This window comes from Pholcus phalangioides, unplaced genomic scaffold (assembly GCF_987345545.1).
Source record: "Pholcus phalangioides strain wild (caught in Gottingen) unplaced genomic scaffold, Ppha-v1.0 ptg000031l_1, whole genome shotgun sequence".
Classification (NCBI taxonomy): Eukaryota; Metazoa; Arthropoda; class Arachnida; order Araneae; family Pholcidae; genus Pholcus; species Pholcus phalangioides.
In genome coordinates this window covers 1,525,882-1,549,317 of record NW_028301621.1, presented here as the reverse complement: position 1 = coordinate 1,549,317, position 23,436 = coordinate 1,525,882, and the positions used below count along the sequence as shown (strand labels likewise).

At 31.7% G+C, this 23,436-nt stretch overlaps 1 protein-coding gene across 1 annotated transcript in view; it reads left to right on the top strand.

Moving 5' to 3' along the window:
* LOC149066979 (DNA-dependent protein kinase catalytic subunit-like) overlaps positions 1-23,436 on the top strand; it is a 133,420-nt gene that overhangs the window by 18,463 nt on the left and 91,521 nt on the right. Inside the window, exons 12-34 of the mRNA XM_089252858.1 lie at positions 757-839; positions 1,667-1,751; positions 1,856-2,024; positions 2,532-2,698; positions 3,768-3,899; positions 5,459-5,586; positions 6,973-7,056; positions 8,278-8,353; positions 9,040-9,258; positions 10,630-10,789; positions 11,233-11,336; positions 11,489-11,690; positions 12,390-12,532; positions 13,125-13,193; positions 13,320-13,427; positions 15,140-15,235; positions 17,969-18,087; positions 18,197-18,291; positions 18,392-18,494; positions 18,781-18,902; positions 19,497-19,548; positions 20,460-20,611; positions 22,025-22,175. Of these exons, the coding sequence (XP_089108984.1) occupies positions 757-839; positions 1,667-1,751; positions 1,856-2,024; positions 2,532-2,698; positions 3,768-3,899; positions 5,459-5,586; positions 6,973-7,056; positions 8,278-8,353; positions 9,040-9,258; positions 10,630-10,789; positions 11,233-11,336; positions 11,489-11,690; positions 12,390-12,532; positions 13,125-13,193; positions 13,320-13,427; positions 15,140-15,235; positions 17,969-18,087; positions 18,197-18,291; positions 18,392-18,494; positions 18,781-18,902; positions 19,497-19,548; positions 20,460-20,611; positions 22,025-22,175 (2,819 nt within the window). The remainder of the gene's footprint in view (positions 1-756; positions 840-1,666; positions 1,752-1,855; positions 2,025-2,531; positions 2,699-3,767; positions 3,900-5,458; positions 5,587-6,972; positions 7,057-8,277; positions 8,354-9,039; positions 9,259-10,629; positions 10,790-11,232; positions 11,337-11,488; positions 11,691-12,389; positions 12,533-13,124; positions 13,194-13,319; positions 13,428-15,139; positions 15,236-17,968; positions 18,088-18,196; positions 18,292-18,391; positions 18,495-18,780; positions 18,903-19,496; positions 19,549-20,459; positions 20,612-22,024; positions 22,176-23,436) is intronic.

Sequence of the window (23,436 nt, the reverse complement as noted above, 5' to 3'; positions counted from 1 at the left end):
TAAAGCTTAATTCCAAATTTTTTTACGTCTTTTTTCTGTATTGCGCATTGATATGCGTGTACTATCCATTGTATGCCAATACGTGGCTGTCTCGCACTGTTTTTTTCACTTTTTTGCTTGCTCCCCTAATTGTTTTTAGCAGTGTAATTGCTTCAGTTTTGACTTGCTAGGGATTCTAAATATTGATTTAAAAACCGCAATATTCATCTGTTCGCAACTTCGCATTTGTGCATAGATGTTAACTTGTATCTGGCCCATGAGCCTGAGTTCCAATATATATATTTGCCACCATCTCCATAATATCTATAGAAGTATTGGGTGTGAGCCCCTCCTCCAAATATTTCCACTGACTTTATGCATAATGCTATTTTGCAAACCATTTTTTTGGGATTCACACTATGCAATATTAAAAATAAAAACTGATCATAGCTGGGATTTGGAAAAAACTTGACTACACATGTCTGAAATTTAACTGAAACTTCTGTATAATATTCTATTTTTTTGCTATCTTATATTTTAATTGCTATTTGTTTCGGGAATTTTGATTATCTTTTATTTACAAAATAAACTAATTATATATTAGTGATTAAATCATTGAAACTACTTCTTTAAAAAAATCTGAAATTAAGTGTGCAGTAGAAGTTTAACTGTAGGTTCAAGTGTGCCGTGAAATAAAAAAAAGGTAAAAAAAACCCACTGTATTATGCATAAATTACATGGAGAATATAAAAGTAAATTCATTCAATTTTTTTTCAGGCATGTAAATGTCTTAAAGACGAAAATGAGGTTAAAGCCATGTTATTCAAAGTGATTCAGATGAGTGAACATATTTTCTTCAGGTTAGTGATCACTGAAATGTGGTTGGTGTGTTTATATGTTTTGTTATTATGTTCCCACATGTAACACAATACTAAGAAATTCTCGATATTAATAATGCCAACTGCTTCAAGAAATTTGAAGCTTCACAAGAGTTTGTGGCAATAGTTCCATCCCATGAACATTGGAAATTTCCCATGCATAATTTTTTTAGCAATAAAAAAAGGAGGCACGAGTGTTGTAATTTAAGTTTTTAATAGAAAATAAAAACTTTAATATAAAAATACTTCAGAAACAAATAATTACCATATATATATAAGTATTATCAGTTTTTGCCTTCACTACTTTCGCAGTATCGAATCAGTGTTCCATGAATAGAAATTTCGTTTGTGGGAAAACCAGAATTTTTTCCCAAATTTATCTATGAATACACACGTAAAAGTATATTGAATGTCAAATTTCACACAATGATTATCTCTCTTCTTAGTTTAAACCAGAGTTTCCCAAACGTTTTTTTCCCCTTGCTCCCTTTTTCAGAAATTTTTTCTCTCATCATGCCCCAACTCAAGCCAATGCATATTATCCCTATGTTATATTTGTAGCTTTTACCCTCCCTCCTCAGACCATTCCATCACCCCCTCCCCCAAGGGAGTGATATTGCTCACTGTGGGAAACATTGGTTCAAAAGTTTTTCAGTTATGGGCTCTAATTTGAGGACTTGGATTTCATAAACATCGCAGAAAGCCCAAAAACATCAGTCATTTTTCACCTATATCTTTAGATATTTGAACTGCAGGCTTTTGTTCTGTTTAAAATATGTGGGATTGTAATGAGATTTTGTATTTTCCAGTGATGAAAGAAATATTGAAGAAGTACTTCCCTCTCTTCCATCATTTTTGGATGCTCTTGCTGGAATTATGAAAGAAATGGATGTGGTACTGTTTATTTGAATTATTTTAATTTAAAAAATGAGTTTTCAAGTTTGAAGAATTTTTTTTTTGTGGCCAAGAGATTAATTTTTATTTCTTTTTACTTTCAGATTCCCAGTACCGTACTTTTTTCTTTAAAGAAGTTGATCATCTTTCAGATGGAACAATATCCATATGTACTTTCAGCTCATAAATTCCTTGTGGGAATAACTATTTTCAAGGTGTATGCTGCTTTGGTCTCGAAAGCAGATGTGTTCAAAGAGTTTTTGTCTCATACAGGTAAACTAATCGTAGACTGGTATAACAACAAATTTAAAAAAATGCTATCTATGTAAAATAAAAAAAACCTAATGTAATCAATAGTACTTTATTATTTGTAAATTATTACACTTTTTCTTTGGTTTAAAATAGAGTTTGTATCATTGAAATGAAGCCTCATAATTCTCTCTCTTATAATATCTACTGCACAGTATATGAATATTGAAATATTGTATCCGATTTTCAAGTATTCTTGATAATGATGAATCCTGACTTTATACTAATTTTGAAAAATGCAATTAAAATTTATGCTTAAATATTTAGGTTACTATGCCTAGGTCGATTATGTATTATAATTGTATCTCCTTGTAAAAAGCATGAAGCTTTAGTTATTCAATATCAGCTATTAATTAATCTAGAATGATCAATGTGTAAAATATTTTTATCATATCCTATACATGTATGTATATATTTTATCTAGCAAAACTATCTGTAATATCTAAACTGTAATGTTTATTTTTCTTTTAGTCTATCAAGGCCTTGTAAGAGCCTGCTGTCATACTTTAGTTTCTGAAGTTGAAGCTATAAATGAAACAGAAGTTAATATGATTGCAAGAAATCCAAGGAATAAAGTGATCACCTATAAAAATTATTTACCTCTTTGGAATGACTTGCTGGATGCTGCGCAGTCAAAGGTTAGTTCATGCTATTTCTTTTATAACGGCAAACAAATTTTCACTTATTTGCCTGGAAAATTCTTTGCATTTGGCTCTTTTCTCAAGCAAGTGTCTAGCTCATTGTTCAAAAAGCATTTTACAGCCTGCTTTGTGCACGTGTATTTATATAATGCAATTAGTAACTGAGAGAGAGAGATTGGAGGTCTAAATATAACTTTCTTTAGTCTACAGACTTTGTCTTATCGATACTTTATACCAATTCATGAGTTGAAATTCTTTAAAATTAGGTTTAAAAGTATTTGAAAGGCTTTTGTGTTTACCAGTTTTCAATTGATTCACATACTCTGTATAATTTAAAATTTTCCACACTGCCATGGAGCTAGGCTAGAAGAGATCTCGCAAAGGGGATAAGTTTGATGGCAGAGTTCTGGTGTATCATTCATGTATAGCACTAAAATGTGCTACTTTGGTTAATAATTAAAAGTTAATGCACTTCTTTAAAGTCATAATGATTAAATATCTTTAGTATGTTGAATTAAATGATTTGTTAGTTAATGGAATACTGAAATAAATCAAATAACCAAGTTAATGATTGATTCAGTAGTTCATATAGTAGTACTTATCATACATTTCAAGTTTATTCTAAGCTGGGGAGTTTTTGCACGTTACTCTGTTTACAGTGCATTTAAGATTCACAATAGTGGTGGTCGGTTGAAGTTCGTTTTCTGTGGTTCCCATCTTTAAGGTGCGAATGCAAACCCATCTCCCTGTTAAAAAGTCTTGCCACAGAGCAACAGGCCTACAAATCTTCAATCATTATACTTCACTCATAGTTTGAAAACAGATGGCAGCACCATAACAAACATCACACCAAAATAAACTTCAAGTTAGGTTCACAACATGGACACCCATATTCCAACATGTACCAATTCTTTGAAGAATTGGAAGAACCGCAGAGGAATATGGATGAGGTGCATGTATGGTTTAGTAGTATACTTAAGATGATCAGTTGATGAACGAAATACAACATATCAAATTTTATGAGGCTATAATCATTTTTTAAAATTTGTGTTTTAATATTTCTCAGGAATTGACAGCTTCTGGTACCTTACTCTCTGAAAGGCAGATGGTTAAAGAGTCCATTTATAATGAGATTGTTTCAACTGTTTTAAACCTGTTCGAAAAGCTGAATCTTTCTATTGGTAGTAATGATGAAATGGTAAGCATTATGAGTAAGCATAAGTCCCTAGAGTCGTCATCATGTATATGATGTATGTAAGGCACGATATTTATAAAAAGAATTTGAATTGACCACATCTACAGCCAATTTCCTGATTTCTGTCACAGATGAGCAAATTGCAAAATCAATGCTAATTTTGACTTACTCCCCAGATTCTCTATCAGCCAATATTAGGAAATTGCTTAATCCCTTCGCTCACAAAGGAATTGGCAAGAAATTCAGATGCTCTCTATTTGACTAATTGGCAATAGATATAGTAACCTTGTGTCCCAACCTAACTGCACATTAGAAAAGGGGGAAAAAAACACAAATAAAAGAGTAAGACTATAAAAGATAATGTAATAAGAATGTAGGTACAAAGCTATATTTCTTTTCACCCTCACCTTACCTGTTCTCTTTCAATTTAAAGAAAGATACATTGTATGTGAGGGGGAAAAATCACTATCAGGGTATACAAAAAACCAAAAAGAAAAAAAAATTGCAAGTTTGCAAAAAAGCTTCGGGATGATCAGTAGAGAGGAAAGAAAACAGAGTAAACTTGTTTGAATTCATTCCACTGACGTTTGATATATTATGTCCTCCTATGGTCGTAAAGTGGTTAAAGAAAATAGTCTTGGGATATATATGTTATAGAAGAACAGAGTAAGGAAACAACAATATTTAGTTGAAATGAACATTCAAATCTTCTATAGTTCGTTTCAGGCTAACTTTGCAGTGAAGAGAAAGGTAGAGAGTGTATTCCTTCGCCGCAAAATATAGTTCCCATACATCGGAGATTTACGGTGATCCATTATGCAGAATATTTCAATTTTTTTTATGGTTTTGAAAAAAATACTGAAAAAATATTGTTTTGAACCGATGTTTAATCGCTTAAAATTTTTAAATTAATAAATTTCAGCTAAGAAGGAAGGGAAATATTGCAGAAAAATATTGGTATGTTTATCAAAATTTTTAGTGTTACTTATGGCACATCAATATGAAGAGTAAGTGACTCTCTGATGTAAGATAATTATTTTTCTAAATTTAAAAACACTTTCTAATAAAAAAAAAAAATTATTTCAAAAACCTCACTTTAATTTCGAAAGTATCGGCACTGGTATCTTTTTTTAATTCTATAATTATTATTAATTTACTACGCAATTTTTTTACACTCATTACGTTACACATAAAAAAAGATTTTTCTCAGTGAGATTGGCGAGAATCGGCCATACCTTACCAAGGCCGCGCATCGATACATTGGTTAAGAGGCTTTCGTTCCCATAGCAACGAGTGATGTGGTTCCCTCGTAGCTTCCCCTTCACTGCAAAGTTAACCTGAAATGGACTATGGTTTTCACAAAAATGTGTTATTACCACTAGTACACGTTTAAATGTAATTAAATGAGTGTTTTTAAAGCAAAACTTATATTATTACTTTATAAACACATATATACTGTTGTGCTGAATTTCTCCATCATTTCCAATGTAACAGAGATTTAGGTTAGAATTTCTTTCGATTTTAATTTCAGATAACTAACTTAGTAATTTCTATTCATAAAGGACACAGATGAGGCAATTGAAGCAGAAGCAGGGAAAGATTGGTCTCCTTCATCCGATCCTGTTCATGGTGTGCAACCTTCCAATATGAATGACTGCAGAATCTTTGTAAATGTTGTTGATTTCTGTCGGTAAGTGGTTGAATGAATTTTAATCAGAAAATTTCTTGAATATTTTTATCTTGAAATTGTCAATTAAAATTAACACTTTGTTTTCTGACCAGGGCATGATAAACATTTTGTTTAAGCTGCACTTATCATTGATGCAAAAGACAAAATTGTTTTTGGAAATTTTAAAACTTTTTAAGATTTTGAATGAAATGTATCTATAAATTGTTTATGTTTATATATCTGATATAATATGATGGCATAAGAATTATTCTAATGGCTCCATTAAAGCATCATAGCAAGAGGTGCGTTTTTCATATTTAGTACTTAGACCAGCATTTCTCAATTTTTTTTCCCCATGTGTGGAAACACTAAAATATGAGGGGCTTCCCAGAAATAACAGCCATTTGGCTATAGGGAGTGATTGTCCTCCCCCCACTGTGTATGTGACTGTGACACATTACACAGCACTTTCTGACATGTTCCAATTTGTTAGAAATTTCTATGAGGTGCAGCTGTAGTTCAGTAGTAGTGAGTAATAATGAGAAGGGAAATAATACTAATTCCGGCAATTGAAAAATTAATCTTTTAATTATAAGATGGATTTTTCAATTGGCAGAATTAGTATTAGTATCAGATTTCTTAATGCAAAATTAAAGCAAATAAAGATCATGACATCTAAATGAGTAAATGCCAGAACTGTAGCATCAAACTTAGATATTAGAAACTGAGTTTTGGGGAACTGAATGCAAAAAATGAATTTCATGGCACCTTGAAACAATCCTCACATCAGTGACCAAGATTTTATGTTGAGGGTTACAAAAAAAAATTCTGAAAAACTGTCAGAAAACTGTTGAACATAATCTGCTCCCACTTGAAATAATTAGAAATAAATAGTAATTAATTCATAAAGATAACGCCCCCAATACTTCTACAAAGCAGTTATTTTCACAATACAATGTTTTGACCAGCCGTTATCCCAGATTTTAATCCTATAGAAAATGTGTGGGATTATCTTGACCCCACTCAGTGTACAACAATGGGGGGCAATACTCCCATAGCCTTGTTGTGGAGTGAAAGCAGCAATAGAAGCGACATGGTATTCCTTAGTTCCCGGAAAGTTTCTAAAGGAACTAACTGCACATGGAAAAGGGAGTATTTAAAATGATCCAATGCCAGAGTAACTGTATAAATATGTGAAATATTTTTTCGTGTGTGATATAGGAATTTATAAACATTTATTTGATTTGGGCCTAAACTTTTTTACACTTGTTTTTTATGGTTTGTTTCATCCACTATAAAGATATTTATTTTTTGAAATTATTATGTTATCTACTTTTACGTTTTGTTGTAATTTTATTACTGTGCCTAAACTATTGAAACATATATATATTTTTGAAATTATTTCAGAGATTTTTTGGCTAGCAAGTGTGTTGACTTCTTTCGAAAATGGGTTTATGTTTTTGCACGAGAGACCATCTGCAGTACCACAAAGTAAACTTTTATAAAATTTTAGTTTTAAATTATAAAAATAAAAACAGTGAAAATCCTATGCTATGATAATTGAGGAATTAGAGAAATTTATCATTATGAAGGATTAATTGTATATGGAATATATTAACACTCAAAACTGCATCCGAACCAAAGATCAATATTGCTATATAGGCCAGTATCATTTTAGTCTCTTTATGATCTCGGATGTAATATTACATCCGAACACCAGTAAAATAAATTGAAACAAGTTCTCTGTGTTTTCTTTCCTCTCTCACTTCACCATCACAAAGGTTTATAGTAACCCTGTCTATATGGAAATGTTGCTTTTTCCTTTCCCCTCTATACTCCTGTTAATGATTTTTTCCCCACACACAATGTATCTTTCTACTATGTACATGTACAAGCGAAAGAAAATTCTAGAAAAAAACTCATCTATCTTATCTATTATACTTTTATATTTTTTCTTTCTCTCTTCTTTCGTTTTCTAATGTGCAGTTAGGTTAGGAAATTTTGCCATATTTATTGCAGATTTGTGAAATAGAGATAAGCCAAATTTCTTGCCAAAAGCTTGTTGTGAAGTGGTTAGAATGGGCGTGGTAGCCCAGGTCGATAAGATACTCGCCTATATAAAGTACCGAAGGATGTTTAGATATGTCGTGAGTTTGATTCCCGGTTCGTCCTTGTCATAAACTTTCCTGACATGGGGTACAACAGAAACAGTGACATGACCGCAGAATAAGATTGCTACCACAGTGAGTCCCACACCAACGAGTTAGCCCACCAATCCCTTGGTGAGTATAAAAAGACTGTTCGGAATCAGCAATAAATTGTAGGTTCTGGTCTAATTATCCCTTATATGTAGAAAATGACCATGGTGCAACAAAACAGATAAATGTAGTTCTCTGTGACCACTTGAAAAAAATAAAATGAATCGGATTTGATTTTAAAAAAAAGAGACCTGCGGGGCTCTGCCATAAAAATAATATTCTGAAAAGTACTCTGAAATTATATACAATAAAGGTTGAGAACCACTGTTTCAGAGGGTGTTGTATATGATTTTAACTAGGTATATATACATAAAAAATATACATATATCTTTCATGCAAATCAAGAAGTTGCTATATTGTTTAGAATAGCTTTTGTTTACATCTTTTTGAATCAAAACTTGTTTCATTGAGTGGTTTAAATTGCTAGTAACCTGCTTTTTCTTCCCGATTTTAGGCACCCTTTCATTAGTGGCTTCTACAAGTTGGTAGCATTGAATTTAAATATATGTTTCAAGATAGGATATTTTAAGGTAAAATGGTCAGCTTTTTTATGAAAGTGATTTTTACTTAAAAATAATATCCAATTAAGCTCTTCCACCCATTAAGCATTTGTTTATTATTAAACCTACATAAAAATAACCTATTTGTAAATGGTTTGAAACTATTTGAAATGGCAGATAGTTTTTAAAACTTTAATTTTGAAGTATAAAGTAAGTGAACAGGGGGGGGGGAGACTTTTCTTTTTATATTTGAAAACTTATTTAGCTACACAAATCTATACTGGAAGATTCTCTGACATTTTGCACTATTGGAAAATGAGATTAGAATTTTAAATAGTCAAAGCATATTTTATTTTTTTTAGCTACTTTAATGTGACATGGATTCTTTCAAAATTAAATCAATCTTGAGAATTTCAACCTGTCACTTTGTTCAGTTATGATTTTATGCCTCAGATGACTTTTTTTTTCCTGAGTTCACCTTGGCATAATATTAAAAAAAGTATATTTCCTTGATATAAAGCATTTATTCTTTTGAGGTAAAAAATAATTTAATTGCCAGCCAATTAGCATCATAGTTTGATTGCTATATTAAAAAAAATGTAATTGATTAAGCAATATTTTTTATATTTGGTAATTTTGTGAGATTTTCTCTTTACTTTATGTTTCTCATAGTTAACATGATTTGATAATTTGGGTCTGTTTCTTTGGATTCAAAGAATATTTCAGAGGAAACTATCTCTGGAATTGAAAGAACCTCAATTGAAGAAGACGAGCGTATCATGTGTCTCCAATTGTTTGCAAAGTTTGCAAAAGAAATCCTTGTTCATATGCAGCAGTTTAAAGATGATCTTCTGGCTTCTTGCCTTCTTGTTGTTCTGGCCTTACCCATCCAAATCGTCAAAAGAGAACTTTACATACTTATACCAGCACTTCAGGTTTGCATTAATTTTTTTCTTTTATGGCAAAAAATGTGAGAAAAGTTTTGGCATTATGGACACCTTGGTAAGAGTGTAGTTACAAAACATTTGTTCCTTGCCACATAGCGATAGTTTAATCAATTTTTAGGAGGAAAGAGACAGAAGACAACTTGAATTGCCCATTCTTCCTCATACCTGCTACTTGAAAATGTTCAAATCCAGGAGACTGAGTAAAAATGAATGCAGGTTTTAGTTCACCACCCTTTGTGCAGTTGCAAGATTATAATAAAGAAATAGTTTGGTTATTGTGACACTCAATGTACTGAAATAGTGAAAAAATAGCAATAGCCACCCAAGTCACTAGTCTTCCAGCTCTGCAGGTCTTCCAGTTGCCACTGTTCCTGTATTCCTGTCTGAATGATGCAATGTATAAGTTACAAATATGTGGGGTTGTCTTCTGGTATCTAGGTATGTGCATGAAGGGGAACCTTCTCCCATTTGAAAGTATTTCTACAGAGAGAAGGCAGACCTTCAACATGATGGTCTGCTTAATTAACATTAAAACTCAAGTATTTACCATCTTCATTTCAAAATGGGGAATTCATATGGCAGCATAAGCCAAACAAGAAACAAGCACAACTGTGACTACATAAATACGTTTAGAAAACAGATTCTGGCATGTAACTGCAGGGGTCATCCAGTCAAAATTCGGATCTGTTTTCCAGAACTCTTCACAAAATTCTGGATCTAAAAAACTTCTTGCGAAATACAAATAAATGAAACTATAAATTAGACATTTTATCTTTTGCACTAAATTAACTTATTTACTTTTCATAAAATTAAAGACTGTTTCACAAAATTAAGAATCATTTTTATAAAATAATAAATAAGTCTAGACAGACCCCTAACTGGTTTGTTAGAAATTCTGCAGAGGAATGTCTTCCTCAGCAGGTGCATGTTCAGTTTAGTAGTAGTAACAGTGGTATCTAAGAGTTTGGTATGTGTGGCAAACTTTTCAAAAATCCCCATCCCAGTAGAATAATCAAAGGGCTCAAGATTGTAATAGTGTGCTGGAAATTTTTCTAGAAATTATAACTAATATTATCAATAAATATTAAGGGTTAAATTCTGATTCTTGTCTAGTATTCCATTTGAAAAGATGCATTCAAGTTAATATGTGAAGTCATTTTACAGTTTGTCAATTAATAACTACCCATATCAGTCACATTATTTAAAGTTTTGAAGTATTTCCTTTCAGAGAAATGTACTGAGGTAAGAAATGTTTTTTGCAGATAATAAAATGCAGATTTATATGTATGTAATGTTGAAATGCTTTGTAACAATAAAATTTTTTTTAAACATTAAATATGGATTCATTATTTTTTAAAGCATGCATTTAGGCTTGGATTGAGCTATTTGCCACTGGCTGAGATAGGATTGGACACTCTCAAGTTGTGGTGTAAAGAAATTCCGGACTTTGAAATGCAGAAGTATTATCCAGAGATTTTGCCACTGTTGAACCAGTATCTTATTGCATCAGCACTGCAAAGTAATTTGTGTTTATGACTTATTTAATTCATTTAACATTTATTTCATTTAATTCATTTTGACTTGGCTTATTTTTTTATTTCAAATTATATTATATAATCCATTTGAACAAATTGTTTGATGGAAAATGTTTAATTTCAGAATAAATAGAATATTAATGTGTAAATTTATGGTTGTATACTTATATTTCGGGTTTTTGGAATGTGTTGTTTTGGTTTTAAGGTAAAGAATGTTAGATACTGCCATCAGTCAGAATGATATTGTTATGACGATACTGTATTTAAAAAAAAAAAGAGGATCTGTTACACATCAAGTTTTATAAATATGATGTAGTGTGAATAAGAAAACAAAAAATGAATATATTGTTTCATTATAAAATTTTATATTAATTTTTTTAAATGCACTTTTTATATGTCAAGTTCTTATATCAATGTCAATTCACAGATGAAAGTGCTCCGAGATCAACACAGCATGCCAGTCATTTGCGTAAAAAAACTCATAAGATGACTGCCAAATTTGTCAAATCCATCAAAGACTTTGGTATCAAAGTGAGACATCAAATTATGATTCGAAAAATTTTATATTGAAAATCTGGTTTGAAAAATTAAATTCAGTGTTTTGCAATCATAAGAGGCTTTTGCTGAAAATTTTTAGTCTTCTAAGAAAACGCCAACTATGTTTTTCCTATTTTCCCCTACAGGCAGAGAAAGACTCTGAACTGCTAAAAGTTCAGTTGAAAATTATTCACTTCCTTGGAGGACTTGGTGGAAGCCATAATCAATCAATATTGGAACATTCCTTCAAAAAAGCCAACACTTCTTCTATTGCTTGGGATTTTAGTAATAGGCATCATTTGAAGTATGCATTTCCTTTCCCTGATATGAAACCAGAAATATATTTCGGTAAGCTTATTATAACTGGAATTTTTAAACTTGAACCAAACATTTTTGATTTAGAGATTAGAGTATCTAGAATAGAAGAAATTTATTTGTAAGATATTTTTAAAATAAAAAACAATAAGAAACTAATAAGAAACTGCTGAAAAGGGAATCTGATAGGAAAATGAAACTGCTAGAAATTAACTTTGAAGAAAAATTATGGATTTGTTTTATTCATTCAGGGACATTTTTTTTATTTTAAAAATAAAACAAACTTTAGGGTTAAAACGTGTAGATCAGTGGAAGAAAATTTATATCTGTCCTTAAAACGTAAAAAAAAAAAGCCTTTGAACAATACCAGGTGAAGTTTTTTTTTTCCTTTCACAATTCATTTATTTGTAGAAACTGATTGATAGTATTGGCTAATATTTTCAGTGGTTTTGAGTACATTTACACCACTTTGCATAGGTTGCTTAATGTGTATCTATTTGATAATATAGGATGTATATATTTGATTACTGGAAGTTCCTGATTTCAAACCCAGAGAGAAACATGCTGATGTTGTCATTTGAAAAATCACAATTATCATAAAAATTAAATTCTGCTTTTGCTGTATTGAGTATTTTGTGGAGTTCTTACTCTGATTGATAATCCATTTCTGCATTTTTTTAAAGTTGTATGACCAATATTACAATCTCAGAAATTTTTCTGGCATATTTTCAGATGATTTTCTTCCCCGTATCCTGGAACTAAGTACAACTGCGAGTGATAGGAAAGTGAAAGTTGCAGCTTGTGAAATACTGCATTCTCTTATCTTGTACATGATTGGCAAAGGAAGTCAACTTCCAGCATCTAGCTCATTAAAGGTATAAGTAGTATTTAATAAGTTTCATCTAGAATAAACTCATCTAGATCATACTTCTTTATTTTGTACTAGCTATAATACCCGGTGCTGCCCCGGTTTTCTTCAATTAATGGGAGGATTGAAAATGTAACAAACCATTATAAAGGAATAATTTATTATGTATATACTGGCAGCATTAAAGTGAGAAACCATTGTAAAGGCATATACATGTTTAAAATGCATTACTAGGGAACCACAACATTCTGAAAGTGATTGTTGAGGCCCAGGAACCATTGTTGCCCGACAATTTTTTGCCCATTTCTGGCATTTGCTTGAAACTCTGACAAACTTTTAAAGTAGCCTATCATTAGAGTCGGGTCAAAAGTAGTATACAAATTTGACGATGATTGACCTAAAATTGTAGATTAGTATAGAGAGCACAGACGGAATGTCAATTTTGTATGTATAGATTTACTTCATCTTCCATTTATTCCATCGCAGGTAGCCTGTTTTCTCTAATATTTAGCCAAATCAAGGGAATGAAAATCAAAAATGAAATGTTGATTTTCTTGTAATAATAAAAAAATTTTTTTGTTGTTTATATGTGATTGCAGAACACCATGGAAGAATTATACAAACATCTTCTTCCTGGAATGCTATTATTGGCATGTGATGTAGATCAGGTATTTTCTATTTCATATCCCTGATGAATGTGGCTCGTATTTTAATAATAGCATTAATGAGCATATAGCATTTGTGTGTTGAAGTAAAAACAAAGATGTTTATTTTTTCCTTCTCTTCTTTTCAAGGTTGTGAAGCAGTTATTTCGTCCCCTTGTTTTACAATTGACACATTGGTTTAGTCACAGCAGAACAATACATACTCCCGAGGCACAAGTGATTCTTCAGTCTTTATGGGTGAGCACAAATCTAATTAATTTTTTCAACTGATTTTTACTACTTTTATAAAAATTAAATTTTATGTGAGTTTTGTTATAGAGATGAGAGGAATATTTGGTATTTTGCCCTTTTGCCAAATATTTAATTTGGCCAAATAAGGCTTAGGTATTCAACTGAATATCTGTGTAAATCTAAGTACAACAAACTTATTTTACAAAATTATATTAATTGAAATTAATTTCCCATAAATTAAAAATTTACTGATTATGTTTTATTGTATGGTGTACATCTGTTTCTGGAAAGAGGTTATGTCAGGATGAATTTCTAGGTTAAGGAAAACATGAAACTGAAAATAGAATCCAACTGCAATAAGGTGGAAGTGAACATGAATTATGCAAGTTCATTAACTGAAGGATGTACCTAAACAAGATACATATTGAGCTAGAATCCAACTTTTTACAAGAGGCAAACAACATATAAACAGGAAAAATAAAGAAATAAGTCATAAATTTTATGAGCATTTCTGGTTTAGAGTAAATAATGTTTGACAATTTCCGTAATCAAATTGCCAATAATTTTATTTTCAATTAAAAACACAAATTTTATTTATACTTGTGAAAAATTTCAAGAAAATTGATATTTGACATAACATTAGCCGAATATTTGGTATTCGGTTAAATCACTATTTGTCTTATCCCTATTTTGTAATTGGCTTTGCATTTGATGTGCTCATTAATGAAAAAATATTTTTAAAAAATTAATGAAGGCCAAGATAATATTAAAATAAAAATTTATTAATTTTTACCACTGAACAAAACCATAATTTATTCTCTACAAGTTATAGTATCGTATAACTTATAGGCTGAATTCGTTATCAGTTTACATTCTGTGCATTTTATGCAAAAAAAGATTCAAAACAAGTTTTTGTTTCCAAACTTGATGAAATTTTTGAATCAGTTTTTTACCATTTATCAATGACAGTGTTTGACTTTAATGCTGAAAATTGCGTAGGATTTATACCAGCCAATGCAGTTTTGCCCAAAAAAAAAAAAAAAAAAATTTGAGTAATTTTACTCAAAAATTTTAAAGGGGGTAGTTTCATAAAAAATAAAAGTATTTCTTTTATGAAAAACAGAAATAACTAGGTTTTTTTAAAAGACTTGAATGAGCATTTTCACTCACCAAAATTTGGGGGAATAAAATTGAATTGTGCATGGAATCATGCATCAAAATGCGTATTGAGGAATGCTGAGTTATATTATGCATGATCTTCAACATATGTGTTTTGTGCAGTACTTGTGCAAAGATTGCGAGATTGTGATTCAAATGATTTATTTGTACAAGTACAAATTTTCATGGCCACACCAATTCCCCTTGTTGAAGCACTGGATCGACAATGTATCTTGCGCTTATATAGATATTTGTTATTGTTAACCAACATGAAAAATTGAATGTTTTTTTACCGTATGAAAAATTAGAAGTAAAATTATCTGTAAAACGTGTACTGTGAAACTTCATTAAGATTCTATGCATAAGAAATTTAAGACAAAATGAAATTGTCCACCAAGACTGATTTGTGCTGGTTTAATAATAATCAGTAATATTTGGAAGCTGTTTATTGCATAATATTCTGAAAGCATGGAACTTCAGATAGTTTGAATTTGTGTTTTATAGTTATAATTAATGTGGAGATAAAATCATTTAATTTTCAAATCTTTTTTTAATTCAAGGATGGTGTTTCATCCCCAGAAAATGCTGCTCTCAGGGACTTCAGTGCAGTTTGTCTTAAAGAGTTTATTTTATGGATTTTGAAACAGTCTTCAGAAGTATGTTATTTTTTTATGTTTCTGCCAATTGAATATCTTATATTAAATTTCCTTTATTTTCTACTTATTAACCTTTCCTGAGAATTTTAAATATGTGGTACTATTAGTTTTAAAATTAAGATATTTTATGTGTATTGTAATTTTTGGTAAATAAGCTGCATCCAGAAAAATGACTTGAGAAATTTTTTTTTTTTTGTTGAAATAAACACTGCTTTTTACTCATTCTGCAGTTTCAAATAATTCTCTTATTATTTTCATTCATGAATTGAAAACAACACTAATTTTAGAATAAAAGTTAACTTTTGTATATTCAATTTATCATTTACATTTTCTTTGAGAATATCACTGATTCAATGAGAATATCACATTCATCAGACACTTTTTTTTTTTGAAGCAAAATAATTTTTTACCACAGATCAATATCTGATGCATATGAAATACAAATACAACGCTACAACAGGCAAAATGCCCAACGAGGTGGCTGAGAAAAAGATGCCCATAAAAATATGGATGTCATATATTTCAAAAATACAGCAACCCAATTAAAAATGCAATTAACAAAAATTATAAACAAATATATACACATGACAAAATATTATACAATGCCCATAAAGAATACTTATGGTTGTCTGATTCTAAATATGGATAGCTTCTCGATTTACCCCAACACGTTTATCGTATTTATTTTTGAACGTGTCAATTGTGTTACAATTTACTACCTCCGGGGGTAAGCTACTCCATTTATTAACAACCCTATTAGAGAAAAATTCCCTGCGACACCATAACCTTGTATTGGCCCTCACCAATCGATACTAATGTCCCGTTGTAAAAGCAGTCGATTGGCAGTGTACTAAAAGTTCATGGTGCATCCTATCGATCCCATTGAAAATTTTGAACAGGTCGATCATATCTCCTCGACAGCTGCATTCATCCAATGTAAACATATTCAAAAAATGAAGTCTTTCTTCATAACTTAAGCCCTGTGTGCCAATAAGGACACGCGTAGCTCTTCTCTGCACCCCTTCAACCAAGTCTATGTCCCTCTGTAGGTATGGTCTCCAAAACCTTACAGCATACTCCAGTCCAGGACGAACTAAGCCTCGAAAAAGCGGAAGAATGACTTTAGGAGAACGCGAAGAGACTTTTTTGAAAATGAGACCAAGCATTCTATTCGATTTTTTGACCACCGCTGAACGATGTTCAGAAAACCTAATCCGCTCGTCAATGAGAATTCCCAAATCGGTGACCCTAGTTGCATCCGGTATAGTGACACCATTCAACTCGTAAGAGAACCGTGGGTTGTTCGAACCAAAATGAGCGACTATGTACTTATCAACGCTAAACGTCATGCTCCATTCATTTGCCCATGCTGCAATCCTGTTTAGACTGGTCTGGAGCGACTCCCTATCGCTTTGATTCCAGATTACTCCCATTAACTTCACATCATCTGCGAATTTGCTAGTAATCCCATCGATACCCTGATCGAGTTTATTGATAAAAAGTGAAAAAAGTATGGGGCCAAGGACACTTCCCTGAGGAACTCCACTTGTGACGTCTGTCCAACCAGAGAATTCCCCGTTCACCATAACTCCTTGCGACCTATCTCTTAACCACGATTCTATCCAATTCAGCAAGTTGCCCCCAATTCCAATCTCGTGTAAACGCTTCAAGAGTTTGCCATGTTGGACCCGATCGAATGCCTTCTGGAAATCAAGGTAAACAACGTCGACATTTTTGCTTTTACCCAAAACCTTAGTCACGTGATCATAGAAGCAAAGGAGGTTAGTTACACATGACTTCCCCTTCCTCAATCCATGCTGATTATCCGACAATACATTATTCTCGTCTATCCACTTCACAAACTGCCTTTTGATGATAATTTCCAAAATTTCCAAGAGGGAGCTCGTCAAACTCACTGGACGATAATTGGACACAGCTTCTCTACTACCCTTCTTAAATATCGGAACAACATTAGCAAGTTTCCAATCCCTTGGGACGATACCCTCAGCAACACTACTCCTGTATATCTGTGCGACTGGCCCCAACAATTCATTAGCACATTCCCTGAGGACCCTGGGATAGATATCATCTGGTCCTGGTGCTTTGCTTGCACATACATTTCTTAGAAGATTTAGTCTTCTACTTGAATATCGTTGAGGGTTTTATTACCCCATGTAACACCCGTATATCGAATATCATTATCTCCATTAAAAACCGATGCGAAAAAATCATTGAAAGCATTACACATGCCAACATTGCTCTCTAACCTAGAGCCTCCTATCGAAAGTGGGCCAACTGTCCCCTTACATCCATTATTGACATATCGAAAAAATGATTTTGGGTCAGAGCCAATGTTATCTGCCAACCTAGATTTAACTTCTCCATTTTACTATTCCTTATCGCTTTCTTCAACAGCCTTCTTTTATCAGTAAACAATGATAGGTCACCTCGTCCACTTTTATACTCTCTGAATGCTCTTTTCTTTCAGAGAGTAAAGAATTATATTAATAAATAAAGAATTATGTTTAAAAAAATTCATCGTAATCCCTTGGAGTCAGAATATCAGGAAAAAAAATTATCTAGGCAACAGCTTTAAATTAGCTGCAAAAACTAAAAATTAAGTTTTAAATTTGCACGAGCTGCAGCTTTATTACAAGAAATTATGGTAGTTTGAATTCAGTGTATCCAATGAAATTTCAGTGTGACAAAAATATATTTTACATCTTGTTTCAGCATCAGGAAAAGCAAGCTAAAGATATAATTAAGAAAATATACAGTTTTGCCATACACCCTAGTGCATACAAAAGACTTGCTGCTGCTTTGGTTTTCAACAACATCTATACTGTCTTCAGGTATTCATTTATTGGGAAGTTTCTAAATGATGAGTATTTTATGTTTGTGAGTTCATTGTCGATACTTTCTTTAATTTCTGCACTAAATGAGAATGATTACTTATTACAGAAATGAAGACATTCTTGTAAAGACATACACTTTGGAGTTACTTGTCAAGTTTGTAACTAGTCTTGCAATAGCAGATGCAGATGAAAAGTTACTAGGTAATAGGATGGTTGAAAATTATTTATAACTATAGTGAGAGAGAGAAAAAGAGTCACTTAAAATACAATTAAGCTGAAATTTTTATTTTTTACATTATAGGAACCCAAAAGCTATGTGTTGAGGCTTTGAAACATATTGAGCGAATACTTACTGTGAAATCACATTTCTTTGTGGATGAAAACAACAAATGTCGGAAACCTGAGTATGTAAAAATCACACTTATTTGCATTGCTTGTGTGTGTTTTTATGTGAAAATTTAAGTATTGCATTGTGTTAGATCACATTCTTCTGATAAAGTTTTCTTCACTTTATTATATTAGAATGACTGGTCTAGGCTAATGCCTTCAGGTGTCTACAGGAAGAAAATTATCATGCTCATTTATTATTTTCTCACCATAATTACATACATTATTGTTTTAAACTTCAATATTAAAAGTGAACAATAAAAACCACAGTCATCATAAAAATCTATTTGTTGTTTTACATAGGGGCTTTGATAGGGGAGATCTGAATTCTGCAGTTATGTGGTTGCTTCTTCAGTGTGGGGGTCTCCAGACAGAATGCAGGCATATATGCATGAGACTTGTTGTGAAATTGTCTGCAGTTCCAGGTGAATATAGTCTAAACCAGTTATAGCAAACTTCAAGGGTCCAGAAATTTGGCTCCCGTGGGACATTTTATTTGTTCATTGTCAGTAATACATAACTGATCAGAATTAAAAGAAAAAAGAAAAAAAACAGTAGATAAAGGAAAATTTTTATATGCCTGTATCTGGTTGGCAAATTTAACTTGTTCTAACCTTATACAGAGCTTTAATTCGAGTGTTGCCCATGAGAGCAGTTATATTTTTCTACTGTCTCTCCATAATACCCATTTTATTTTCTATTTAAAATAATTTTTTATTTTTCTTTATTGCTTTGTTTATATATTCTCCTAAGAACTGATCTTTTGCTGAACACAGTCACTGATTTGGTATGTTGGCTTGGTTCATGTATACTTTGGATTTTTTAATTAAGAATCGTTCCTTATTCTAAGAATTCAGTAAGGGTTATACACATTGGAATGCAAAATATGATTAGGTTTATGAAAGATTTTTATTTTTAAAATTAGAAGACTCAATTCCATTAAATATACATAGTAAATTATAATTTTAAATGTCAATGAAATTGAATTACATGATTTTAATATTATTTTTTCTCTAAAGGAATGAAAACCTTGCAGGATTTTGGCAAGAATATTAATTTGACTGAAGAAATGTATGTAATTTTTCTATATTATTATTTTCAAGGAAGAATTTTTTCCTCAAATTCCTGCCTGTTTTTAATTTCCTGAATGTTTTGTTGCAGCAACATTTTATATTATAACAGACTGAATTTCATCATATATATAGTGAACTATAGATTCGATTATGAGAGAAAATATACCATAAGTGTTGCATTATTATTATATTCGATTAGACAAAATATTGTAGGTACTAATGTTATATTAATCTTATTTCAAACATAAAAATGTTTGAGTAATAGAAATCACTTATAAAAGAATTACCATTGTTTTCCACATTTTTGTTATTGTGATAAAGCTGTAGCTTATGCAGTTTTAAAAGTATATTTTCAGCTGCAGCTAATCCAAAGTCACTGCCTATCCAACAACTTTTTTTCTGCCCCTTCATCAGTCTCATAACTTCATTAACATTATATTTCATAGTAGAATAAGTATATTTTGTGTTTTAATTTTTATTTTCTTATATTCATTTGTAAAAGACACGCCTCTATTTTTTGTTATTTCTTCTTCTGAGGTGTTATACTGTGGTCCATGGGTTAACCAGACATTTCCTGTTTTGCCATGGCAAAAATCATTAGTGGTCAGGGCACATGTTGATAATTTCAACAGCAAATCAAGCGCTAAGCAAAATTTTACACATTTTTATCAAATAAGGTTTGAAGGAAAATAGCAAATTAAACAATTAACAATTAATCAAGTAAAAAAAAAATTATAATTCATCCATAATGTTCAATTTCTCATCAATGCATCTATAAATGTATCTGTCATCGCCACAGACAAAATGTTGAGACACTTACTTTTGGATCATAGCATAATGTTCCAGAATTACAAAAACTCACATTTTGGTGTTATGTAGATTAATTTGTTACTAATTATTGTTATTTAGCTTTGAGCTCAAGATCAGAGAATTTGGAGTTCCTCCTTCATTAGATGATCAAGTCTCATGGAAAGCTCTTATTTTATGGATGGAAGCTATTGTTACATCTTTAGAATGTTATGACTGGGCTGTCAAAGTGAACATTTTTCAAACAGGTCAAGGTACAGATTTTTTATTTTCATTCAGGTTGTCTTTTTAATTTCTTCATTCATAATTTATTTTTATATATATATATGAGATTTTTTTCTATTTTTTGAAAGAGGAATAAAATAATATTTATTCAATTTCTTTGAGAAGGTCATTAAGATTATGAAACAATATTCTTTAGCAGTTATCATTCAGAATTTTTATTATGGAAAACAAAACATAATATAACATGTGCAATAAAAAACTAAATTTCAAGTTCTTTTTCATAATGTACTCCAGGACTTTTTGAGCATTATATGTTTCCAGATTTAATTTTTTCTATCAAAATTTTTTTTAATTTTCATTAACATACAAGCATAGCAAAATGATTGGTTGGGGGTTACATGACAAACTTAACATTAGAAAATATGTTAAAAATAACAATGATATATTATTTCTTGCATGTAAATACACATAGCTACATGTCTGAATTCGTGATCAATATTAGTAGATAGTTACTGTTATATAAACTGGTGGTTTCTCTATCATGACTGTTTGGCTTAATAATTGTGATAAAAAAAAGAAAATACAGTGGAATGTCAAGAGACTGAAATAAGATTCCGTTTTAGACAGATTTTCGTTTTATAAAGGTGCACATCAAAGAACTGATCATCAATGAGACTCTTGATTTCATTCAAGACAGGTTTCCATCTCATACAGCAGGGGTTCTGAAACCTTTTCCACCTGCGGCATCCCTTACCCATAATCAATGATTATCCACGGCTTCCTAGAGAGCAGTTTAATAAAGAATTTCTTCAAAAAACCTTTGTCTGGTTGCCGTGGCTAACAGTTTGAGAACCCCTGTCATTCAGTGTCTGTCTCAAATGCTGCTGTGGGGGTGGAGTGGTCATTCTAACAGACTTGCATCGCAAGGATCCAGGTTTGAACCCCACCATCACCATAGTGATGGCTGGCTGAAGTATGTTTTCTGTGGTTCTCAACTTCTAAGAGTGAATGCGAGCCAATCTCCCCTTTAAAAAGTTTCACCACAGAGAGCAAGAGGCCTACAATGGTAAAAATATTCAATCATTACACTTCACTTGCAATTTGATACTAATTTGGGATACTGAAAAATCTCAGGCAGCACTGAAAAATCAGACATGACACTAAATACACACTCAGATGGTTAAGTACACACACTTTGTTCCAGATTCTGCCACAAAGCTGGGCTGGAAGAGATCTTATCAATGAGATAAGTCCGGTGGTAGAGCCCTGTTATTCATTCATTCATGTCCATCTTAGACAGATTTTCACTGAATATGAAAAAAAGTTTTTGATATTCCATTTAATGCTATTATAATTGTCTTTAAATTTTCATTTTTAAAAATAGAATTTCTCTTATATTGTATTTTTTTCTGAATACTTCAGACATTTATTTTTGTTTTCAGGTAGTTTTGAGAGCTGTAAAATTTTCCAAGCTGTTGGGCTTTTCATAGACAACATAGCCTTGTGCAATCTAGAGTCTGCTCTTGAACATTTTAAATACAAAGGATCCAATCGACTGTCTCTGTCCCCGAAAGAAATATTGGACTTTAATTGGTATGTTGTGTTATATTACAGTAAAACTTCAATCAACCATCACTCATTTAGCCGTCAGTTTCTGTTATCTATCATCATCTAAAAAAAAATATGGAAAAACAGCCTCAGGGTTTAAGGTCCAAAACAATCTGATCACTGCTATGGTCTGTGCAAATGCCACCTGCAATCATAGATTACTCCTGCTTGTAATCGGTGAATCCAAATAGCCATGTGTTTTTAAAAATTTAGATATGAACTCATTGTCTGTGAACTATTATGTCCAAAAAAGTGCTTGAATGGACCAAACAATTTTTTCAGAATGGCGTTTTTGTGCCTCAAGTTAGAGCTCATATGGCCGAAAAGCAGTTGCCGCAAGAAGCACTGGTGTTAATGGACAATTCCCAGACACACCCCCTCTTGTGAACTCAAAAATAATGATGGCCAAATAACATGCCTCTTTCTCCCAATGAATACAACTCCACTTATCCAGCCTATGAACCAGGGCATAATTGAAAATATGAAGCGATGTTACAGAAAAGCTTTTTCGAAGGCTTACTTTCACTTGCTTTCATCTGATGATGCCATGACTGTCAAAGAATTTTGGAACACATACAAAAAGGACGCTACTTTCAATATCGCCACTGCCTAGGCTGATCTTATATTTGCGTTTATATTGACTGTTTTGTAAAATTAAATACAATATGTATGTATTATTCAATTTTAAAGGATTTTATTGTCATTTTTGTCCCAAGCCTGCAGTGAAATCGCATTACTGTACATATGAATTAAGAGATTTCTGTTATCCGTCACAGCCTTGGTCCAGACGGTGACAGTTAATTGAAGTTTTACTATGTATAAACTAAGTGAATGTCTGCTAAATTGATAATGGGATAATTTATGCATAATATATCAATCTTGGATAGACAGCAAAAGATGTTACTAATTGTCTCTTAAACAATGGAGATTGAGAATAAGGTTTATGAATTAAAGTATAGTTTCTGAAAAATAAGCTATGATTTTTATGGTTTCAAATTACATGTTTTGTCAGACCAGACAAGGCCTGAGCGGTGTTCCTAACTTATTAAAAAGTTGCAGTATTTGTGATAACATTTTGTTTCAATCACCTTCTTAATAAGTAAAATGTAACTGTTATTCGCTGGCTGTTGATTGACGAAGTGATGACAATATAGAAAATAATTAAAAAACTTATTAGTGCACCTGAGTGAGCAACAAACTCCTCTTTTCCATTGTGTGTGGGGGAGGAGGGTGGAATCATTATAAA